Raw genomic sequence first — 20,271 nt, 5'->3', positions numbered from 1 at the left:
CAAGAAACTTAGAATGTTACTGATCCCTTCTTGAACCTTCCAGGAAGTTGAATTTAACTGTCCCAGGCAAAATGGCAAATAATTCTTTGGCTTCATCCTCAGGTGCTTTAAGAAAAAAAACCTAATGGAATGGAAATCATGTAATATGGAGCCTCTTAGTCTCAGAGCCAGCTTTGGTGCAGAAATATAATGAACTCACATACACATGAATCGATCAGCCTTTCTAGAGAATTAATTTCTCATACACTGTTCATTCTATCTTTCACTTTCAGGGGGTCATTTGAAGATTCGACAACCAGATTTTACACAGCATGTGTGGTAGAAGCGTTTGCCTATCTGCATTCCAAAGGAATCATTTACCGGGACCTCAAACCAGAAAATCTCATCCTAGATCACAGAGGTTACGCCAAACTGGTCAGTGTGGTTCGCCCACGAATTGCGCTCCATTTCACTGTTGTAAACTCTTGAAAGCGGTGTTAGCGTCATGATTTTTAATTAAAATTAAAATGCATTTCAAATTATGTAAAGTATTACGGAAAATTAAGTTGGCTAGGTTTGGATTAATAATACCTGCACAAAGCATGTGTTCTAACAGGTATTAGAAACTGCCTTGTCATAGTCAGAGACCTGAAAGCACTTGTACATAGCACTCTGTTTCCAGCCAGCTTTCAGCTGTTCAAATGCTGCAGAAATGTAGCGCTACACCAGACCTCAAACATTTTAGTATTTGACATTAAAGAATAATACCTACGAGAAATGAGCCCCGAGTTAGCGTTTTTTAGGTTATGTTAACAGCAATAACACCAGCAACTGGCTAAGAGTTCTAAAGAGCTACTGTATAAGAGAAGTTCTTCAATTTTAAAAATGTCCAACTTCTGTGAGCTCTGTATCTGTTGGTGCCAGATTCTAGTATAAACTTTTAGAATTATAACCCAAGCATGGATTTTAGATATATCCAAATCAATGGCATGAAACTATTTGTGTCTAAATCAAATCATTAAAAAAAAAAGGAGGCATTCTGTATTTGCACCTTCTCCAAAAAGTTCCCCTAAAAGAAGAGACATTTGTTTTGATCTGCTTGTTTCCCAAGAGTAGATGTGGCTCTCTGCATTGTGTCATTCAACTCCTTCAAAAGTAAACCTCCTTCTCATGGATTCAATACTAGCGCTGTCAATATTATACATCCAAAAGAAAGCATGCATACTCTGGGAAAACTTTATGATGACCTACCTGGACCTCTGACTCTTTAAAAGAGAAATTCTTTATGTCACAACCACTATCAGCAAAATAAAAAAAATTAAAATTAAATTAAAAATTTTTTAAAAAGTAGGAAAAATGAAAAAGCGTTTCTTAAAACAGCCTTTTCTTTTAGTGATTTCAGTTGTATCCATTTTCAGGTTTGACTGTTCTCATCAGAACTGAATTTGAGCATCTGTGTCTGAAGACAGGGCTGTAGTGACTTATTTCTTTAGTGGCATCATCGGTGTGCTCAGCTAGATACATATGACTCCACAACTTGATCGTAAATAGCTTAGGTGTCTTGCTTTCTCTCTTCCTAAGGTTGACTTTGGCTTCGCAAAGAAAATAGGATTTGGAAAGAAAACATGGACATTTTGTGGGACTCCAGAATACGTGGCCCCAGAGATCATCCTGAACAAAGGCCATGACATTTCAGCTGACTACTGGTCACTAGGAATTCTAATGTATGAGCTTCTGACTGGCAGGTATGGACATTTACAAGGAACTGCGAATAACAATAGGGCCTTAGGCAGCTGTGTACTCCTGCCTTTGGCACTCTGATTAGATGATCTTAAAGTACACCTCACTACACCATGGAACTCAACTTCGCTTATGTATGCAAATAATCACAGATACAGAAAGCAAGCAGCAAAGCAGGGCACCAGAGAGCAACCAACTCGATACCAACGTCAACATTGCGGTCACTGTCTTCATATTTGTGTGTGTAATACGGAGAGATCAAATTTTCTTGGGATTTGTTAGACTGGTCCTTTAGCTAACAATACAGTATAGGAAATGATAATCACATAAAAAGTTCTAGGGTCAGATTTCCTTAGAAGCAAGAAGACCTACTTAGCAGGTTTTTGTATCTAAATGAAATGTGAGCTATTTGTTCATCATTTGTATGATGTTATAATCAACAGTCATCAGGAATAGCACAGGACAGAGACACATTATAAGTTCCCCAAGAAATAATACTGAAAGAAAAACTAATGGACCACCATGATATGTGGTGACAACAGGGTCATCATGACCCTCAGAATAAGGCTTCTGTTAGACCTTGCAGGAAGAGTAGAATGTAGAGAGAAAAGAAAAAGAAATTTTAAGCATGGCTTTCCTCAAAAAAATTAAAAAATAAAATTAAAATATGATTCAAAAGTCTCACTATTAAGTATTACCAGTGACAGGAAGTTCAGAATAACACCACCATGATGAATCTGATGCAAATTTTCCAAGCTGTGTTAAGAAATAATTCTAGTGATATCAAAGGCACAAAGCATGAGGCATGGTGTTGGCCAAACATCAGAAGATTAGGGATTTATTTAGGTCCAACCTTCTCTTCAGCACTTTAATACTAAAAGATAGTGTATCAATAATCATGTAGTTCCAAGGAAGAGAACAATATAAACAAGGTAATTTATATCAAAGTAAGTTATTCTTAAAATAAAAATATGGCATATAAAGTATCCATATAGGCCTTTCTCACAAACACTAATTGTCAACAAAAGGGTGAATCTGATGAAAGTTTCATCAACAAAGAAACTGGCAAGTGGATTGGTGCTGTTTTACTTTAAATAATTATAATTTAGATTAAATAATTTAAATGTCATTGAAGAGAATGGGAATATTATATTCCTTAACCATTTTAATACCAATGTCATTAAAAACTGACATAGAAAGAAGGGGCTGGAATAGTTATAGATATATTTCTTTTTCATCATTCCAAATCAGTAATCTCAAATATTTTCTAGGATTTTTTTTTTGTTTTAGAACAATATTTTAGGGAATTGATATTATTGTTTAAAATATCCAAAGCTCAGCATTTCTTTCAGTGTTACTCCTACTTGAAACAAAATTAAGTTGAGCACATATCTGCGTTGTAAAAAGCATATACTTTTCAGAAAAGAACAGACCAGGAGTGGATCTGGGGAGAGGGAAGATAAGGGGGAACTAGAAAGAGCAGAGAAAGAGGAATCTGTAGTTGGAATGCATTGTATAAAATGCATGTTCATTTTTCAATGCTAAAATTAAATTTAACATTTAATGAAAAGGACTTTCTTAGTAGAACTCTTTTTTTTTTTTTTTTTTTTTTTTTTTTCAAGACAGGGTTTCTCTGTGTATATCCCTGGCTGTCCTGGAACTTGCTTTGTAGACCAGACTGGCCTCAAACTCTCAGAGATCCACCTGCCTCTGCCACCCAAAGGCTGGGATTAAAGGCATGCACAGCCACCACCCAGCCCTAAAAGAACTCTTAAACTGACTTAAAAATCAGTTCAATTTTAAATTAACTTAAAGGCAGACAAGTGTTCTAGTGGAGGACACTTTAAAGGGTGATATAATGTGACCATACATCCAGCATAAATTTTACTAGATTCTTTTTCAAATCAGAAAACATCTAAAGCTAACTAAAATATAGTCCTTTTAAATGAAAGATTATTATACAGAATGGGCTTTGTGCTGTTTATTTATTATCATGTCAGAATTATCAGCCTCAATAAAAACAATATATTGTCTTCAAGAAAAGAAAAAGCATATACAATGTAATACTGTCTGTGCTCATGTATACAAATAATTTCATGAAATCATGTTCATCAAATGTTGGTTATTAATTTGGGGGGCATTATACAGCTTATTTTGTACTAAATAATAATTTATAGGGTTATGAATATTTTAGCAAAGACTAAGCACACATCATCTTTAAAATATACAAAAGGCATCTCTACTAAATTATGTAGTTGTCTAAAATAAACATGAATATAAAAAGCATGAATTAGAAAGTACTAAGTTAATCACAAAAAGACTCTAAGGATTTTATTCTTCATTTTGAAGCAAGATCAAAACTGGCAAATTAACTTAAAAGAGTAAAAAGAACATGCCATCCTGACACCACATAAAGATGCTCAAACATTAGGAGATTAAACAGAATTGCATTTGTGCATTTGAATGGCAGTTAAAGTTGCAATTAGTAAATAATGTACTAAAGTAAATAAACACACACACACAATATCAAGGGAAATACTATCATAGCCTAAGAGTGAAGAATACAAACACAGGGGTCTAAAATAAAATAATTTTTAAGATTTATTCCCCAGAAATGTATAGACTGTATTTCAAGAGTAATTTCTGAAGAATTTGTCAACTGTATGATAGTCACCCACGTGCCACCAGTGAGCAGTGTGGAAAAGGCAGGAGCATTTGGGAGACTGCACAATGACCAAGCACAGGGGCGAGAGAGGGTCAAAGGATGGAGAGACCATTGCACAAGCTGCATCCATCAATGGCTTTGCTAAGCAGTGGCCTGTGAAGGCTTCCTGGGTGTTTAGTTAGCTTCATTGTCATAGCTAATGCAATTCCAGGCCGAAAAGCTGACGTCATGAGTGTGGCTGTAACAACATTCTGATTCTTATTCAGAAACTAAAAACATCATCTCTTTTACCTTCCTACCTGACAGCCCACCTTTCTCAGGCCCAGATCCTATGAAAACCTATAACATCATACTGCGGGGGATTGACATGATAGAATTTCCAAAGAAGATTGCAAAAAATGCTGCTAATTTAATTAAAAAACTATGCAGGTAAGTGTTTGAAGCACATCATCTTTAAAGGGTCATAATGTGTAAATATTCGACTTTCGTTCACATGATGATTATTTCCTTTTTAGGGACAACCCATCAGAAAGGTTAGGAAATTTGAAAAACGGAGTGAAAGACATTCAAAAACACAAGTAAGTGAGTTTTTGTATAACTTTAGATTTCAGATTCCAGAAAGCGTGATGAGTTTCCCCATGGTGGAAGGTTTTAGTCACTGGTTTAAACATTCAGAGAGAGGGTTATGTTTTCAAAAACCTTTCTATGTGTATCTGGAAATCTGCTCATTAATATCCACCAATTCACTGACTTACTTTCTATCAATTAATACTAACTAGTATTTATATGTTTTACATTTGGCACAAAGAAATATAGATAGATAGATAGATAGATAGATAGATAGATAGATAGATAGATAGATAGATAGATAGATAGATTTTGAGACTTTCTTTGATACATAGTAAAACAAAACTGCTCACTAAATCATATATATGTGTGTGTATACATATATATATATATATATATATATATGGAGAGAGAGACAGAGAGATTTCTAATTATCAGTGGCAGTGAGGTACAGGAGCTAGGGACACAGCTGTATATCCCACTTACAGTAGCTGGATCTTTTCTTTAGATTATCTCTACTCAGATGAAAATGGGAGTTCTTGACATTGCTAAGGAGAGCTCTGAATTTCAGGTCAGGTGAAGATGAAGCAGAGTTGAAGTTAGTAGAAGGAGATTGTTAATGTAAGCATCTGAGAGCACTCAGAAAGAACAATACATACCTATGTCTGGGTGTGGGCTTCTTAAGACACTTGGGTGTCCATGTGTTCTTCTTTGGTGGCTGTCAGGTTATAGCTTCAAGAATTGCAACTTATCTTCGAAAAAGAGATATCTTGGTTCAGAGAGATGTCTGGTAAAACCATAAATTGCCAGGGTTGCATAAGAGTTTAGGACATCTTTTGCTACACACGTTCTTTCTAGTGAGTCCTAGATAATTGTAGGTTTACAGCTGGGAAAGAAAAAAAAAAAGGCCATGTACACTTAAACCTTAAACAGATTCGTTGCAGTTTTAACAACTATATAAAAAGGACAGCAAATGGTTAATTTGGATAGGATTCTTGACTCTCATTTATTGGGAGACTTTGACCAGACTCCAGAGTGAGACATTACTTCTCATGCCTTCTTTTTCTATCTTGCCTCAGTTTCCCCCTCTGAGACTTTGATCCCTAATCTTAATGATGTAAAGTATTCATCCAAAGGTCTATATTCTAAAACTTCTTTGTTGCTGATTTGGGATACATCCAGCTAGCTAAAGTCTCAACCTCTGTGATATCTAAGGATTAGATAAAGGGTGATTACTTGGGACATCAAACCATGTAAAAAAGAAAGTATAAGATTGTTATACTTAATATTAGCAAGAAAAGAAATAGTGCCCCTTACTCATGAGATATCTTGTAGGAGATGTCTCAAACGTCTTTCTGTAAGCACTTAGTGCTATGAACTTTCCTTTTAGTGCTACTTTCATTCTGTCCCGTAAGTTTGGGTAAGTTGTGCCTTCATTTTAATTGAATTTTAGGCAGTCTCTAATTTCTTTATTTCTTCCCTGATCCAGCTGTCATTAAGTAGAGAGTTGTTTAGTTTCCATGAGTATGTGGCTTTTTGTTATTTCTGTTGTTGTTGGGGTATAGTTTTAAACCATGGCGGTCCGAAAGGATGCAACCATAAGAACTTCGTATATATATATATACAATGAAATGCGATCAGATCCATCCTCGATCATATCCAACTCCTTATGGATTCCTTTTAAATTTCAAAGTAAGAGCCCTTGAGTTTGCATAAAATCTACCGATAGTTATATATTGAGAATGTGACAAAACATAAAAGAACGATTCCAATAAAGAATCTAGTGGTAGAATAAATTAAAAAGAAAACTGGGTGAGGTTGTGACCACTGAGTATATGTGCTGCATCTTAAAAAATGATAATACAAAACCAAACATGTAAATATGCTGCTGGAATTTATCTTTGCATCTAGAAAACTATGATATTAAGATGCCTTATTTCCTTATTTCTTGTTTGAAGAGAATTCTTAAAGCTTTTCAGAATTTACAGATTTGAGTGCCATGTTCTCAGGAGGGACAGTTTTATTATACAATATAACATTTGAGACTGTCAGCACACGTGGGAGATACTTTGCTTCTTGACAGGGAAGCATTTGGGGTAAGACCTCATTGTCAATCTCCTTCTCAGAATGTGACGACCCTTTGTAATGAGTTAAGGAAAGGTGCTTAGTTCTGCCTCCTGGGTAATTACAGAGACAAAGTGGACGGGACATTGTGACTATCTAGATTATAGAGTTTATGATCCTTTAACCCCAAAGACAGACATGACTAGAACAGTTAATGCCTTTCTTCCCATGGGGCATGAGCTGTAATGTTTCTGGATAATTTTCTGATCATCTGGTGGAAATAAGCATTTTATGTTGCCTTGAGTCCGTCCACCAGTCATTTTTAGTCAGTCTGTGGCCTATGCCTTTTCTGCTTTGGTGCAAGACAGACCTTATCTTTGGTTCTGAGACATGTGGATTAGAGCTATTTCTGTTTCTCATCTGCTGGTCTTGCCACAGCTCCTACAGGCTGTGAGTGCCTTAGCTTTTTATACACTACAGAGACCAGCTGTAAAAGCTGTGTGTCAGCAGATGTCCCCAAGCTTGTAAGGGACATCTTACTCTGCTGCACGTAAGACGCAAGGCTTTGCTAAAAGGGATCATCCTTCTCAGTCACAGTCAAGCGTACTTAGCAAGTGATCCTAAGTTGCTGACAAAGGCAAAGAACAAAGCCCCAGTACTTAAGGAAAATTGAAATTTTCACCTGTCAAGATTTTTCTGGAACACTTAAGTGTTTACTGCAGGCTTCTGCATGGGACTTTTACCTGGGAACTTTGGGCAACTTCACCCTTCAGAGGCAGCCATCATAGGAGCTAAAAGCCCATAATTTCCTTAGGAGGATAGGAAGAGCTTGGGCTTCTATCTGTGGTCTTTTAGTACTTGTAGAACATCATTTCAGGTCCTTCTGACTTCCGCTGGGCCTGCCTTTAGAAATGACTTGGTCTTCCTGTCTGATACTTTCACTTGTCCTGTTAATCAAATCATTTACTGCTTTGATCATGTGATGTGTTTCTGGTCCTTCCTATTTGCTGCTCTTTGTGCCTCCCACACTTTAATAATGGGCATCTCTTCCCTTAAATTTGGGGATTTTCTTCTACAATTTTATTGAAAATCTCTTTTGTGCCTTTGTCTGCCCTCCTCTGGTTCTGCAGGTGTTACTCAGGTTGGAAGAGCAGGTGTCACAGGTCAAACCCCGTACTGCGCCAGGGAAGGATGATGAACAGGGTGGGAGGGCAGTATCAGGTCACTGGGGGATATGGGTCTAGGCGACCTACCTGGAGGTCAGGTCCAATTACTCCCTGTGTGGTAGCAGTGTGGGTGGGTAGCGTAGCTAGCGTGCACATGAGCGAGATGATGTTCTATGCAACCCATTGGACGGAGCACAAAGTCAGACTGGATGCAGTGGGTATGGTGGCTGGTGGGCAGGTGAGGGGGTGGAATAGGTTTGAGACACAAACCAGAAATTCCTGGTTGGATTCCATATGACGCCAGGACAGAGGGGTGGATAAGGTGATTGCTAGGCAGGCACGTAGGCAGACGGGGTCGAGGGGAACCTACCTGGAGTTGTGGGTTGTATTCCATGTGGTGCTGTGGGTGAAGGGGGTGATAGGCAAGGATGAGGTAAGAGGAGGTAGGAGGAGGCCTACCTATTATCCCCTCACAGATCGGTATGGCTCAAGGTTAAGCAGGCGGGCCTGACAGGTGAGTGGATGGAAGGGGTCCTGGTGTTCAGGTCAGATTCCACTCAGGAAACTGGGCAGGATGACCGATAGGCAGGCAGGTGGATGGGATGGCTCTGGAGATCCTGTGTGAAGTTCTAAGTTCTCTCCAGGATGATGTGGCAGGCAGGGTGGCTGACAGTTCAATGGACACAGAAGACCTGAGGAGCCTCCACGGTGTTCCGGATCAGACTTGTACTGGGTGACAGCATCGGTGGGACAGCTGATAGCCATCCAGGCTGAATGAGTATAGAGTTCCTTGTAGGAGGGCAGAGGCACTGACAGAGTTGGCAGAGTAGAATGGGTCCAGGGGTCCTAACTGAAGTTCCAGGTCAGACTCCGCACTGTGTGGATGGGACAAGGCTGAGGAGGGTTGGTGGCTACCAGGCTGGACAGTGTTGCTCACAGGCAGGTAGATGGGGTAAGGGGTCTCGGGACCTTCCTGTAGTTCCTGGTTGTACTCCACATTGCGCCTGTGCAGAGCAGTAGATAAAGGGGCCGATCAATAGACATGGGGGCAGAATGAGTCCGAGGGAACTTCCTGGACTTCTAGGAGATAGTCTATGCTCTTTGAGAACAACATAGTGAAGAGAGTAACTAATAGGCTCAAGGCTATCAGAATGGATCCAGAGAGCTTCTTGGAGTCCTGGGTCAGACTGCGTGTTGTGAGGTAGTTGCGCAGTAGTTAGACTGGCTGATAGGTGGGTTGAAGGCATCATGGGGACTTTGTGGAGTTCTCTGTCAGCTTCAGTGACAGGATGAGTGAGGAACAGAGTGGATGTGAAGAGCCTGCCTTGCATTCCGGGAAGGACTTTCTGTGGTGCTGGGCGATGCATTGGGTAGAGTGGCAACAGGCAGGCAGGTGGGTAGGATGGACCTGGAGGACCTGGGTTGTAGTTCTGGGTTGGATCTCACATGGTTTGAGGCTTCAGAGTGGGTAGGGTTAGGATTAGGTGGGCTGGAGCAAAGGGTCTAGAAAATATTTCTTTCATTAGGAAATTAACTGTGTTCCAATGAATCCCCAAGAAGGTATCCAAAACACAGACAAAACATTTTAGCTTTCCCTTTCCAACAGCAGCTTATTTGGGGTTTTAAGTCCTATAATATCAGGCACCTGGAAAGAGCTGTTAAAACTCACCAACTTCCGTAGTAGGCCTACAAAGGGAACCAACAGCGAGGTTAAAATCTCTCTGTGTCTCCTCCGTTGTCATGCCTGCATCTTTTCTTCTGAGCCACCTGCTTATGTCCGCCAGTAAGCATATTAATCACTCAAGAAAGTACAGAGTTAAGTCGTTGTTTTAAATCTTTGTAGTCCAGGAACATCATCTAAGCAGAACGACTCTCAAGATGAAGGCCATTAACCCAGGAAGGCAGCCTGTGCCCCAGAGAAAGAGTAATCCTCCCCTATGAGCCACCCACAATTCAAGCAGTAGGGACCTCTGTGAACCATCCTGTAAAACTAGAATTGAGTGGTCAACAAGATAACATCTTTACCAAGACCACCTAGTTATACTTCCTGTTCTCTTCTCAGTATGTTTTACTTAAGTGTAAAGTTCATGTCAGTATCAAAGAAAAAAGAACCTGGGCCATTAGGTCCCTCTGTTTTCCATAACACAACTGCATAGATCAAACCTCTCTCTCTAACCTTTGCCATTACTGTCTCTTCAACTGTCCTCACTGGGACAAATGCCCAAGATTTGTTTGTTGGGGCTATTGGAGCTGGGTGGCTTTTTGTCTTAAAATTCCCATTATACTGCGAACTAAAAGGAGCTTGGACCAATTTATATTAGTGTTCAATTGTCTTATAAGCTGACGTGGTATCCTACAAAGAATATACAGATATAACTACATACATAAAGACAGGCCAAAGACCCTTGCTGGGAAGGTCATCTGTGTGGGAACAAGATTCCTTTGAGAGATATTGCAAGCAGGAATGTTAAAATAGCAGTTAGTCACACGCAAAAGCCCTCTTTTATGTGGCCTTTCTCCTTCCTCTTCTTCAAGCCTAGAGTTTTCCAGGAACCTCACTGATGAGAAAAGATGTGTCCAAATCCCCTGTGTCACTTCTGCACGTTAGCACCATTTGCCTCACCATATTGCAAAGCAAGGCACTCATGGAGCGACCCTGTTCTCTGATTTACCAGAAAGAGGGGCAAGAGGGGCTAAGAGGACATTTCTTAGCTCACTTTTTAATTTTCATTCATTCTGCACCCTGATCTTAGCCTCATCCTTTCTCACCTCCCAGTCCCACACTTCCTCGCGCTCTCCCTTCCTCCTTCCCTATTCCTCAGCAAAGGGGAGACCCCCTTCCCATTCACCCCAGTTCATCACATCATATCAAAACTGAGCATGTCCTTTTGAGGTGCAAGTTGGGCTACAAAAATCGCATAGACGGCTGTTGTTAAAAGCACAGCCTGCCAGCTCTTGAGATGCTCATAGGCACACCTGCCTGAGTCTTAATTCTTCGCAAGGGTTTCTCTCTCTAGTAACCCCCGTGCTGAAATCTATGTTACAATCCTTTCCTAACAAATTCTACCGCATCCTTGTGCTGGCTCAGTGGAGATGATTTTCTTCAGTAAAATCAAGAATCCCGTTGCCACCTGAGTAGAGGTCTCTGAAAGACCATGTCAGGCTGTTACAGGGGACAGAACGGAACTGGTCTCTGATCTTCCATCCCCACTGGAACTGTCTTGTTGACTCCCTGGCAAAGATAGAAAGTATTTGTAATGTGCAGAGCTAAGCATATTATGAACATGTACTAAATTATAATAGAGATTATGTATTAAATTAGACATAGAGACAAAATTGAAATTACAACAAAGTAAAAGTGGTGCGTAAATTTGATAACTACACTTTAAGTGTAAATTTTAACTTTAACTCATGTGTAAAAATTTTAGGTACAATTATTTTAAAATATTTAATAAATAAAAATGTCTTAAGTATTTTAATATGTCTTTACATTTTTATAAAATAAGCTATTTGAAAACATTCTGAGCCAGATGTGTGGTAGCACAGATCTATAATGCCAACACTTGGGAACTGGAGGATCATTAGTTCAAAGCCATCGTCACCTACATAGTAAGTTTGAGGTCATCAGCTTAGACTACATGAGACTCTCCTAGGTGGAAAAACAAGATCACAGTCAAGTGGGAATAATTTCTGTCATGTGAAAACCTTTGCCTGACTGCTCTTCTACCGTCTATAGCAAACACATTAGGGTGAGAATATGTAGCTGAGCTGCCGTGTCTTAATTTTCTTTATTTTTGCTCCTTAGGTGGTTTGAAGGCTTTAATTGGGAAGGCTTACGAAAAGGCACTTTGACACCTCCCATAATTCCAAGCGTAAGTAGACTTTTGAGTTTATGAATGGTGTGCACTTGATGGTATTTTTCAGTCAACAAAGATTTGTTAATTTAGAGTTTTGCGATCATGTCACAAGAAAATATGAAACACCACATTAAAATAATGGCACAGTCTAACATCCAAACATAATGCCGACAAATCTACAGATGGTTTATTATATGTGGGATCTACCCTTTATCTTTTTAAATTCTTCTCGCTTTTTCTTGACTACCGTCACCTTTCATTATTATATATGTTAAAAATGTGTGTCCGCACTAGAAGAGAATAGAGAATTGACAGCAACCATTTTGTATTGTTTCATTTACACGCCCACACCTACCCTGCATGACTTCAAAGCTTTGTGTTCTTTCCCCCCTTCTATAAATACCCGTAAGGCGGTTCTCTCTTCCAAACACAGTTTACCTGGGGGGTCAGGGGGTATGCCTCCGATAGCCAGTTCACCACGTGGACTGCGTATACAGTGCCAACCTAACACAGAATCCAGCTAATGAAGTTGTTTCCATCACCTGCACTGCCCCTGTTTAATGAGGCACGCTGTACGTAGCAGTCCCTCCCCGATTTTGCTTTGTCGTCTAGATGCTTCTGCTCTCCTAGATTAATTCAAGATTCTTTGTATATAAAAACATTTTCCTTTCTTCTAAGAGTTATTTCTCTGCTGACTTTTTTTTTTTTATTATTCAGGAAACAAAATAAAAATCCTACACCCACATCTCACATCATAGATCCCAATTACATTCATGGTGTTTTTGTTTTTAGGAGGCCCAAATATTTGATGTAAATTTTTCTCACTTAAATTGAGCAGGGAAGGTTACAAGGGTTTTGGATGATTCCTGAAGATCAGACTTAAGCAGCAAATACATAAGGATTGTGCTCAAGTTTAGAACAAATCTCTAAACTTCCTTTGAACTTAGAATAAACACAAATTTTTAGAATACTTTCATTATACTTTTTAAAAATCAATATACAGTATTCATAATCTGGCATGCCAGGACCTGTGCTCTGGCTCTGCCTCCTTCTTTGGCTTTGCCCCATTCCATTCTCCTCCCTTAGGCAGCAGTCATGTTGGCCAGATTGTTAGTTTCAGAACATAGCCCACACCAAGGCCCAAAAAGGGTTCTATCTTCTTTACTGAACAACAATTTTTAAGTTAAAGTAATATTTTGGCAACAAGATTTTTTTCCTATTGTCACTCAAATTTTCATAGCCCCTTGTAATTTTCTTCAGAGTCTTAGGATTTTATAATTCCTTCCAGATTTATATGATTATTTGTTTTACTTACACACTCTACAGTATAATTTCCCCCAAGGGTTTCCAATTCCTCAGAGTTACTCAAATTTTCAAGCAAAACATTCATACCATAGTACATGACCAAAATTTGTCATAGAATGAAGAATGTTAAAACGCCATTAAAACCCAAACTCAATATCAGGTGTGGTGGCACATGCCTTTAAATCCCAGCACTCGCTCCTTTAATCCCCACACTCTGGAGGCAGAAACAGGTGGGTCTCCATGAGTTCCAGGCCTGCCTGGTCTACATATTGAGTTCCAGGCCAGCAGAGTTTACCCAGGGAGACCCTGTCTTGAAACAATAACACAACTCTAGTCCAACATCAGAAGAAAACTTGTAGTTTTGCAAGGTAAGATACTACCTTTCCATCAACAGGAAAGTGAAATGAAAATTAACTGAAATCCTGTCATCTGTAACAACGTAGATGTGACTAGAGATCACTTTCTTGAGTAATTCAGGCACAGAAAACTAAAAGTGCACAGTTACCTCCCTGGGCAGTCTAAAAGCTGCTCTTACACAGGTTGAAATTAGACTGTTGCTTACCAGAGGCTGAAGAAAATAAGGATGCCAAAAGAGTGGAGAAGGTGCCATTGACCAATAGCTACCATGGCACCAGAGCAGGGTGATGAAAGATAATTGAACTGAGGAACTTTACATGTCAAAGACTGGAAGAGAGGATGTTCAAAGTCTTCACAAAGACAAAAAATAAAGGTGCTTCAGGAGACAGATATATTTACTGTGGTCTAAATATTATTGAATGCATGCATCTCTCAAGGTACCCATCAGTATATAGAGATTCTGTTTTATGTACCTGTTTAAAAGTAAAGAACTATCTTTTTTAATAAAACCCCTAGGACACAATTCCACCCAAACTACCAAAAGCCTCTTGTTCATTCTGTCGCCTTGCAGGTTGCGTCACCCACAGACACAAGCAATTTCGACAGTTTCCCCGAGGACAGCGATGAGCCACCACCTGACGACAACTCGGGCTGGGACATAGACTTCTAATGTATTTCTCTTACCTGCTTCTGCCTTGCTGAAGACAGCTTTTTTTCTGAGACACAGCTGCCAGCAAACCTGAGGGAAAGAGAGAAGATTAGTGCTCGGGGTCACCATGATGCCTTTGATCGATGCTGCTCCAGGAACTACGGTGGCATTAGGACTTCTTGCTTAGGTTACGATAGTGCTCTTTACATGTTTTACGTTTGAACCTGAAACAGCAGTTGACATGGTGGTCCTGAAGCAAAGCCTTTCACCATAAAGTGATGTTCTCTATTGTTGCGATGACCTTGCTTCGCTCTGATTATATTTTGAGAGTGTAGGAAACACTTAATCTAGTAGAAGAGTCTGCATCTTGCTAGAATGACCGAGAAGAACAGAGAATCATATATTTGGTACGATAGATGGCTGTGGTACAGAACCCGGGATACTATTCCCTTTCGTCAAACAGAGGGTAGAGCTTGTGATGGCAAGCCGGTATGTATATCGTACAGAGAGGGCCACACATCTGTGGGTCACAGAGGTCATGCCAAACCCATGCTAGAAGTTTCTGCGTTTCTTTCCAAGCTGATGACGAGACTGAATGTTACCTTTCCTTTCTGATAGATTCTAAAAATTGGTCTGATCAAAAAGCACAACTGCTTTGGCTTCTGTATAAGCCTCCCGTGGCAGGTACATATAGTGTGCTTTTGGAGGATGGAAAATGTGCATGGAAACTGAGAAATTGGTGTGACAAAATGGAGGGGAAAAAAAGGAATTCACAACACCATTTCATACCTTTTTTAAAATATATATATATATATTGTGCTTAAAGAGGGTCCTGGAAATGACTAGCAGCCAATTGGTTTTATTTATTACCTAACACCCTCAAACTGAGGCTTAAACTATTCCCTTTTATAAGAATAAACCCTTGGGAAAGGGATGGGGAGGGTGGGGAGGAATGAAGACCCATCCAAAAAATAAAAATGAAAAGGTGCTATGTCTATCTTTCATCTGTAATGTCAGTGTCTGAACGGACGACACAGATTCTAATCATCATGTCTAGCCAGAGATTCAAGCATTTTCACTAACTTTATTAAAAATAAACTCCTGTCAGACATCACAACACAGTCCAGGTCTCAGAGAGAAAGGATATTAAAAATGTGTTTAAACTAGTCTCTTGTCTTAGACCTGAACCAAAACAAGATATACATGTACAGTCTGAAAGCGCAAAGCCAATGGTATTAAGACTTTACTGTACTACGGAGCTTTGCTTATGTGAGGTCAGGGAGGAAGACAAAACCTAGCCAGGAGCCGAGCATCTTTCCCTGCGGATGTTTGTCAAAGTAAGAGGGGTTAGAGGAGAAAACAGGAAACTGATTTCTCAAAACTGCATTTTAGTTAAATGGAGCAGAGAGGTATTACAATCTTGAAATCTCATGTTGGCCGGAGAAGACAAAATTTGAAAAGGTCAAACTAACTGTCTTTTTCACATGAGGCAAAGGATCATCAAACTAAAACAAATATGTTGCTGGCCTGTCAGCACTGTTCTCAAGTGGCCGAACTTTCCGAGGCTTTTTGGCTTGGCGGGTGGCATGTTACTTACACAGGTAAATGTACAGCCGTCCAAGATGTAATCCTGATTGGAAATGTGTGTTAAGAACAATTTGCCATTTTTCTGGTAGTTTTTTTTTTTTTAAGGTAGAAATTCCTATAAAAATATTTCCACTAGGTCATCACACCCTAATCAGAAAGTCACATGAGTTTTGTTTGAAATTTCATCGTCAAAACCACTTTCAAATGTGCGAACCTATCAAAATATAATACCCCGAAAACATTTGAAGCCTAAAACTGCTGAAAGTATATTTAACTAGGGTAAAAGTTCAACTAAAACGTTGATCCCGATATTATTATTGTTTATGAGAATCCTCTCCTTCACATGCAATTTCTCAAGATTAGTCGATTTCCTGAGAGATCTGTGGATTCCACAGGCTAGATAATATATAAAATTAAACACATCAAGCTAAAATTCATTAATTTCTGAAGGTTTATTTATCTCTTAACTGGTTTTAAAAACATATTTCCAACATTATAATCAGTGTTCAATAATTTTTGTTGCAAGATAGTGGGGTTTAGGTACGCTGAAGGCTTGCTAGGATGTTACATTTGTCTTGTTATTAGAGAAGGGAATCTGGCTCTCTAATTTTCAAATATTCACAAATCCCCAGGAATTATCATGGACCATGTATTTAGGAACTGGGGTTCGGCTAAGACAACTCGTGTGTGTGTGTGTGTGTGTGTGTGTACATGTTCTATGAAGAAGAAAGTCGTTGCTTTCAGCACAATGTGACTGTGGGCTGTTTTCATCACGTGATACATCTTTGTTCATTTCATCCACAGTATTGATTAGAATGTCCAAAGCAATCACAAGAAATAAAGGTGAACTCTATCTTCCAAGAACTTCTAACAGAAAACGTTTATCACATTTTCAACACTGAATTTTAAGGATTGAAATCTTGTCTTAATGAAGACACTAGGGCTATAATTCATGGTCAGCTTCATAAACCACATCTTACTTTCTGGATTCTTCCATGGCCCCTCATTTTTTGTTTTGTTTTGTTTTGTTTTCTTTCACAAAAAAAAAAAAAAAAAACATCTAGATAAGTTAGAATAGAGTCAATTTGTTTAATTTGCTGACTGACTTTCTTGTTGATACTTTTGCGTATGGGAAATAGGGCTTTCTGTGTGGGTTAAATCACAGGAAAAACTGCCAACTGCCCAGAGAAGGACATCACAATATTTAATTAGAGTGAACACATTAGAAAAAGTGAGTTTGGGAAACTTGTTATAGTTTATTTTTACACTTATGACCGTCTTTGTTATTTGGATGTGAATCAAATCCATGTAGTATTTAAAATAAATTTATTATTATAATCCTCACAATCACAGGTTATTTTTCCTTCCACGTTCGGGAGTGTACACGTGGAACACACACGTAGAATATCTGAAACAGCGAATCCTTCACACTTCATCTCCACAGACCTGATGGCAAACCTGAAGCAGTCGGCTACCACATTGAACACAAGCGTATTAAAACCAACTTTATACAGTAGAGGTGACCTCTGCTTTATCACAGTGTTTTCTTTCACAATAGGACCACAACAAATATTTATGTAAATAGATATTTTTGTGTGATATTTTGTGGTACATATAACTTTTTTTTAGTGTTTCACGGCGTTATGATTTCATCTTATTTGTATTAAATAATGTTTTTAGGTCGAAGTAGACTTGAATGAACGTTATAATTGTTAGTATTATTAAAACTTTTGTCAACAATACTGTCACTCATCTGTCCCCTAGTTTAGAACATGACCTGGCTATCTGGCATTGTTGCAAGTGCCTTAAACTCATGGCATCTTATTAAGAAAACAAATTTGGTGTTATGCTGCATGACAAAGACAAACACACCTCAAAATGTTGTCCTTTCTTAGCTTGCTGCGTTTTACAGTTCTTTCTGCTAACGATTTATAAGCCTTTATTATATAATATTGATGAATTACAGAAATGATGAAGTTGTTACCTTATTTCTGTTAAACGTACCAGAGCTGTGTGTCTGTTCATGAGATACAGCGTCATTTCTGTGAAATGTATAAATGTATGTGCAGGTCAAATTACTATATGACATACTATCAGTCTGTATACAGGTGTTCCTGTTTTGCTAAAGCTGTGCAGACTTGATAAATTAAAAAGAAAAGTAGTGCAGTCAGATCCTAACATATCTCATTTTATAGACTCCATTAGCAACAGTCCAACCCCCCACTTCCCCAAAAATGGAAATGACTGCTCACCACACCTCGTTACGAAACCAATGATGAAAATGTACCTTGGTGCACCCCCTCAACAAAACAGGATGCTTTCTCTGAGTTCTTGTATATGCAAATCACGTCGGAAGCAAGTTTTCAGGAGATCTTGAAAGCAAAAAGTTGGTAGTTGTTAGTCCTCCTCCGTTTCTGCCCTGCATCAACAGACAGAGCTCTGGAACCTCGGCCACAACCCAGAGGTTCGGGCTTTCTAAGTGAAGGGACGTTTCTTTACGCATCATCTATCAAGTTTATTTCAATGTATGATGTTTTTACAACTGGTTGGTTCTTTTGTATTCCTACAGCTATGGTTATTTGATTGTCCTCTTACAATTTGTTCTACATTAAAGAGTCTTTTGTTAGGATGCAACAAACTCCTATAATGGTCATTGGCCACTTGCACTCTTTTGGTGTAGATTAAAAACTTTTTCATAACTTAACCTGCTTTGATTTGCTCTGTATTTTTCCCTGCAGCTGTAATTGCAGAGTGCCTGTTGGATACTTTATAGAGTTGAAATAAAAAATAATTACTTTTGAACGTATTTGTCTTTAACTCCAGATGAGTCAAATAGTAGAATTGGCATGCTACCATTCTGCACGTAAGAGGTCGCATAGTCACGAACACTATACAAAACCCAGGGGTCTTCCATGAAATACCGTAATAGAAAAATAATTCAACGGTTCATATTTTTTTTTAATTCAGTAATGTCAGGCCGTGCAGGGTGAAGAATGAAGCAAGAATTCTGAGCCAAACCAGAAACATTTGATATGTAAAAGCGCTTTCCCGAGTCTCTGCTTTCTGGGTCCTTTCACAAAGCTTCAGATGCAAAAACAATATAGATTCTGCAGACAACATGGATGGGAAAACTCGGTTCTCTGAAATGATGATAAGCATTTCCTTGCTGCAGGAAATGACTAACCTATTAAAAGTAGCCTTTGTCCCACTGACATACATTGCTAGTGACAGTTCATGAAAAAAAAAAAAAAAAAAACTTAATGAAAACTATATATTCAATTAGGTTACTGTCTCAGAAAGTTAAAAGTCAGAATGAAATGCCACTTCAATATAGTAATTCAATAATTTCATTTCTTCTGAAAAAAGTAACATGAATTTTTATTACACACCCAGTTTTCCTACTGTTGTTCAAAGAATGGTCTCCCTTGATTCTCAAAGATATTTATTTTAATTATACACCATGTTAGGGGCAGTGTGCTGTGGCACTCATGCTTACAAAAGAGATGATGGAGGGCTAGAAATGGCCATCCCCCCACTGTCACCTTCTGCGTACTGTTAGGCAGAGCGAAACCATCACATAGTTCTTCATGAGTCAATTGGAGTCGATAAGTCAATATGTTAGGGAAGAATGACCTAATATTTGCAGAGCTCTCCTCAGATTGTCAGCCGTAAATGTGCCCTGTCCTGATTAGTCACTTTTCGTATTACTGTGACCAGCACCTGAGAGAAAATGACTTAAAGGAAATCTCTAATCTTTAAACTTCGATGCCTCCCAGATGATTAGTCCTTTAAATTAGGAAGGCATGGTGGAGCAGAAGAGTCCACCTCAGGACAAACAGAAGGCGGAGCAAAGAGACTACCTAAACTAATGGGGCCGGAGTGAAATACAGCTTTCGGGACACCCTTTAAGTGCTTACTTCCTCCGACAAGGTCTCACTTTAATTTTACTACCTCTTTAATAATTCCATCATGGCTTGAATCCGTTAAGAGATCTTTAATGCAATCATTAGGTCAGAGCCCTCAGAGGGGAATAGTGTCTGGAAATGCTTTCACAGATAAACCTACAAATAGCCTTTATGAATCTCTTAGATTCTTCTCAATCAAATCACACTGACAAGATTTAACTACCATGTGTACAGAAAATAGGACAGGTACCACAACAAAAATTCTTTTTTCCTGGGTCCTATTTAAAGTTTTTTTTCCCCCTGTATTCTGTAACCTCTCAGGATATAAGCTGTCTTTGGACAGTAGTATTTGTCTGTGACAACTGTTTTTTCAGCCAAAATTGACCTATGGAGCAAATGATGAATCCATTCACACACCCATTAGCAAAGT

General features: G+C 38.8%; 1 protein-coding gene across 2 annotated transcripts in view; it reads left to right on the top strand.

Moving 5' to 3' along the window:
• Window positions 1-18,738, top strand: part of Prkg1 (protein kinase cGMP-dependent 1) — a 1,175,688-nt gene extending 1,156,950 nt beyond the window's left edge. For both annotated transcript variants that reach the window (XM_060388343.1, XM_060388340.1), the window contains exons 13-18: window positions 273-414; window positions 1,561-1,724; window positions 4,691-4,813; window positions 4,900-4,962; window positions 11,987-12,053; window positions 14,272-18,738. In XM_060388343.1, coding sequence (XP_060244326.1) covers window positions 273-414; window positions 1,561-1,724; window positions 4,691-4,813; window positions 4,900-4,962; window positions 11,987-12,053; window positions 14,272-14,370 — 658 coding nt within the window. In that variant the 3' untranslated portion in view covers window positions 14,371-18,738. The remainder of the gene's footprint in view (window positions 1-272; window positions 415-1,560; window positions 1,725-4,690; window positions 4,814-4,899; window positions 4,963-11,986; window positions 12,054-14,271) is intronic.
• The last annotated feature ends 1,533 nt before the right edge of the window (window positions 18,739-20,271 follow it).

The sequence above is a fragment of the Meriones unguiculatus genome, chromosome 1, assembly GCF_030254825.1.
Source record: "Meriones unguiculatus strain TT.TT164.6M chromosome 1, Bangor_MerUng_6.1, whole genome shotgun sequence".
Taxonomy (NCBI): Eukaryota; Metazoa; Chordata; class Mammalia; order Rodentia; family Muridae; genus Meriones; species Meriones unguiculatus.
The sequence above is the reverse complement of the archived record's forward strand: the minus strand, read 5'-3'. Positions and strand labels throughout refer to the sequence as shown.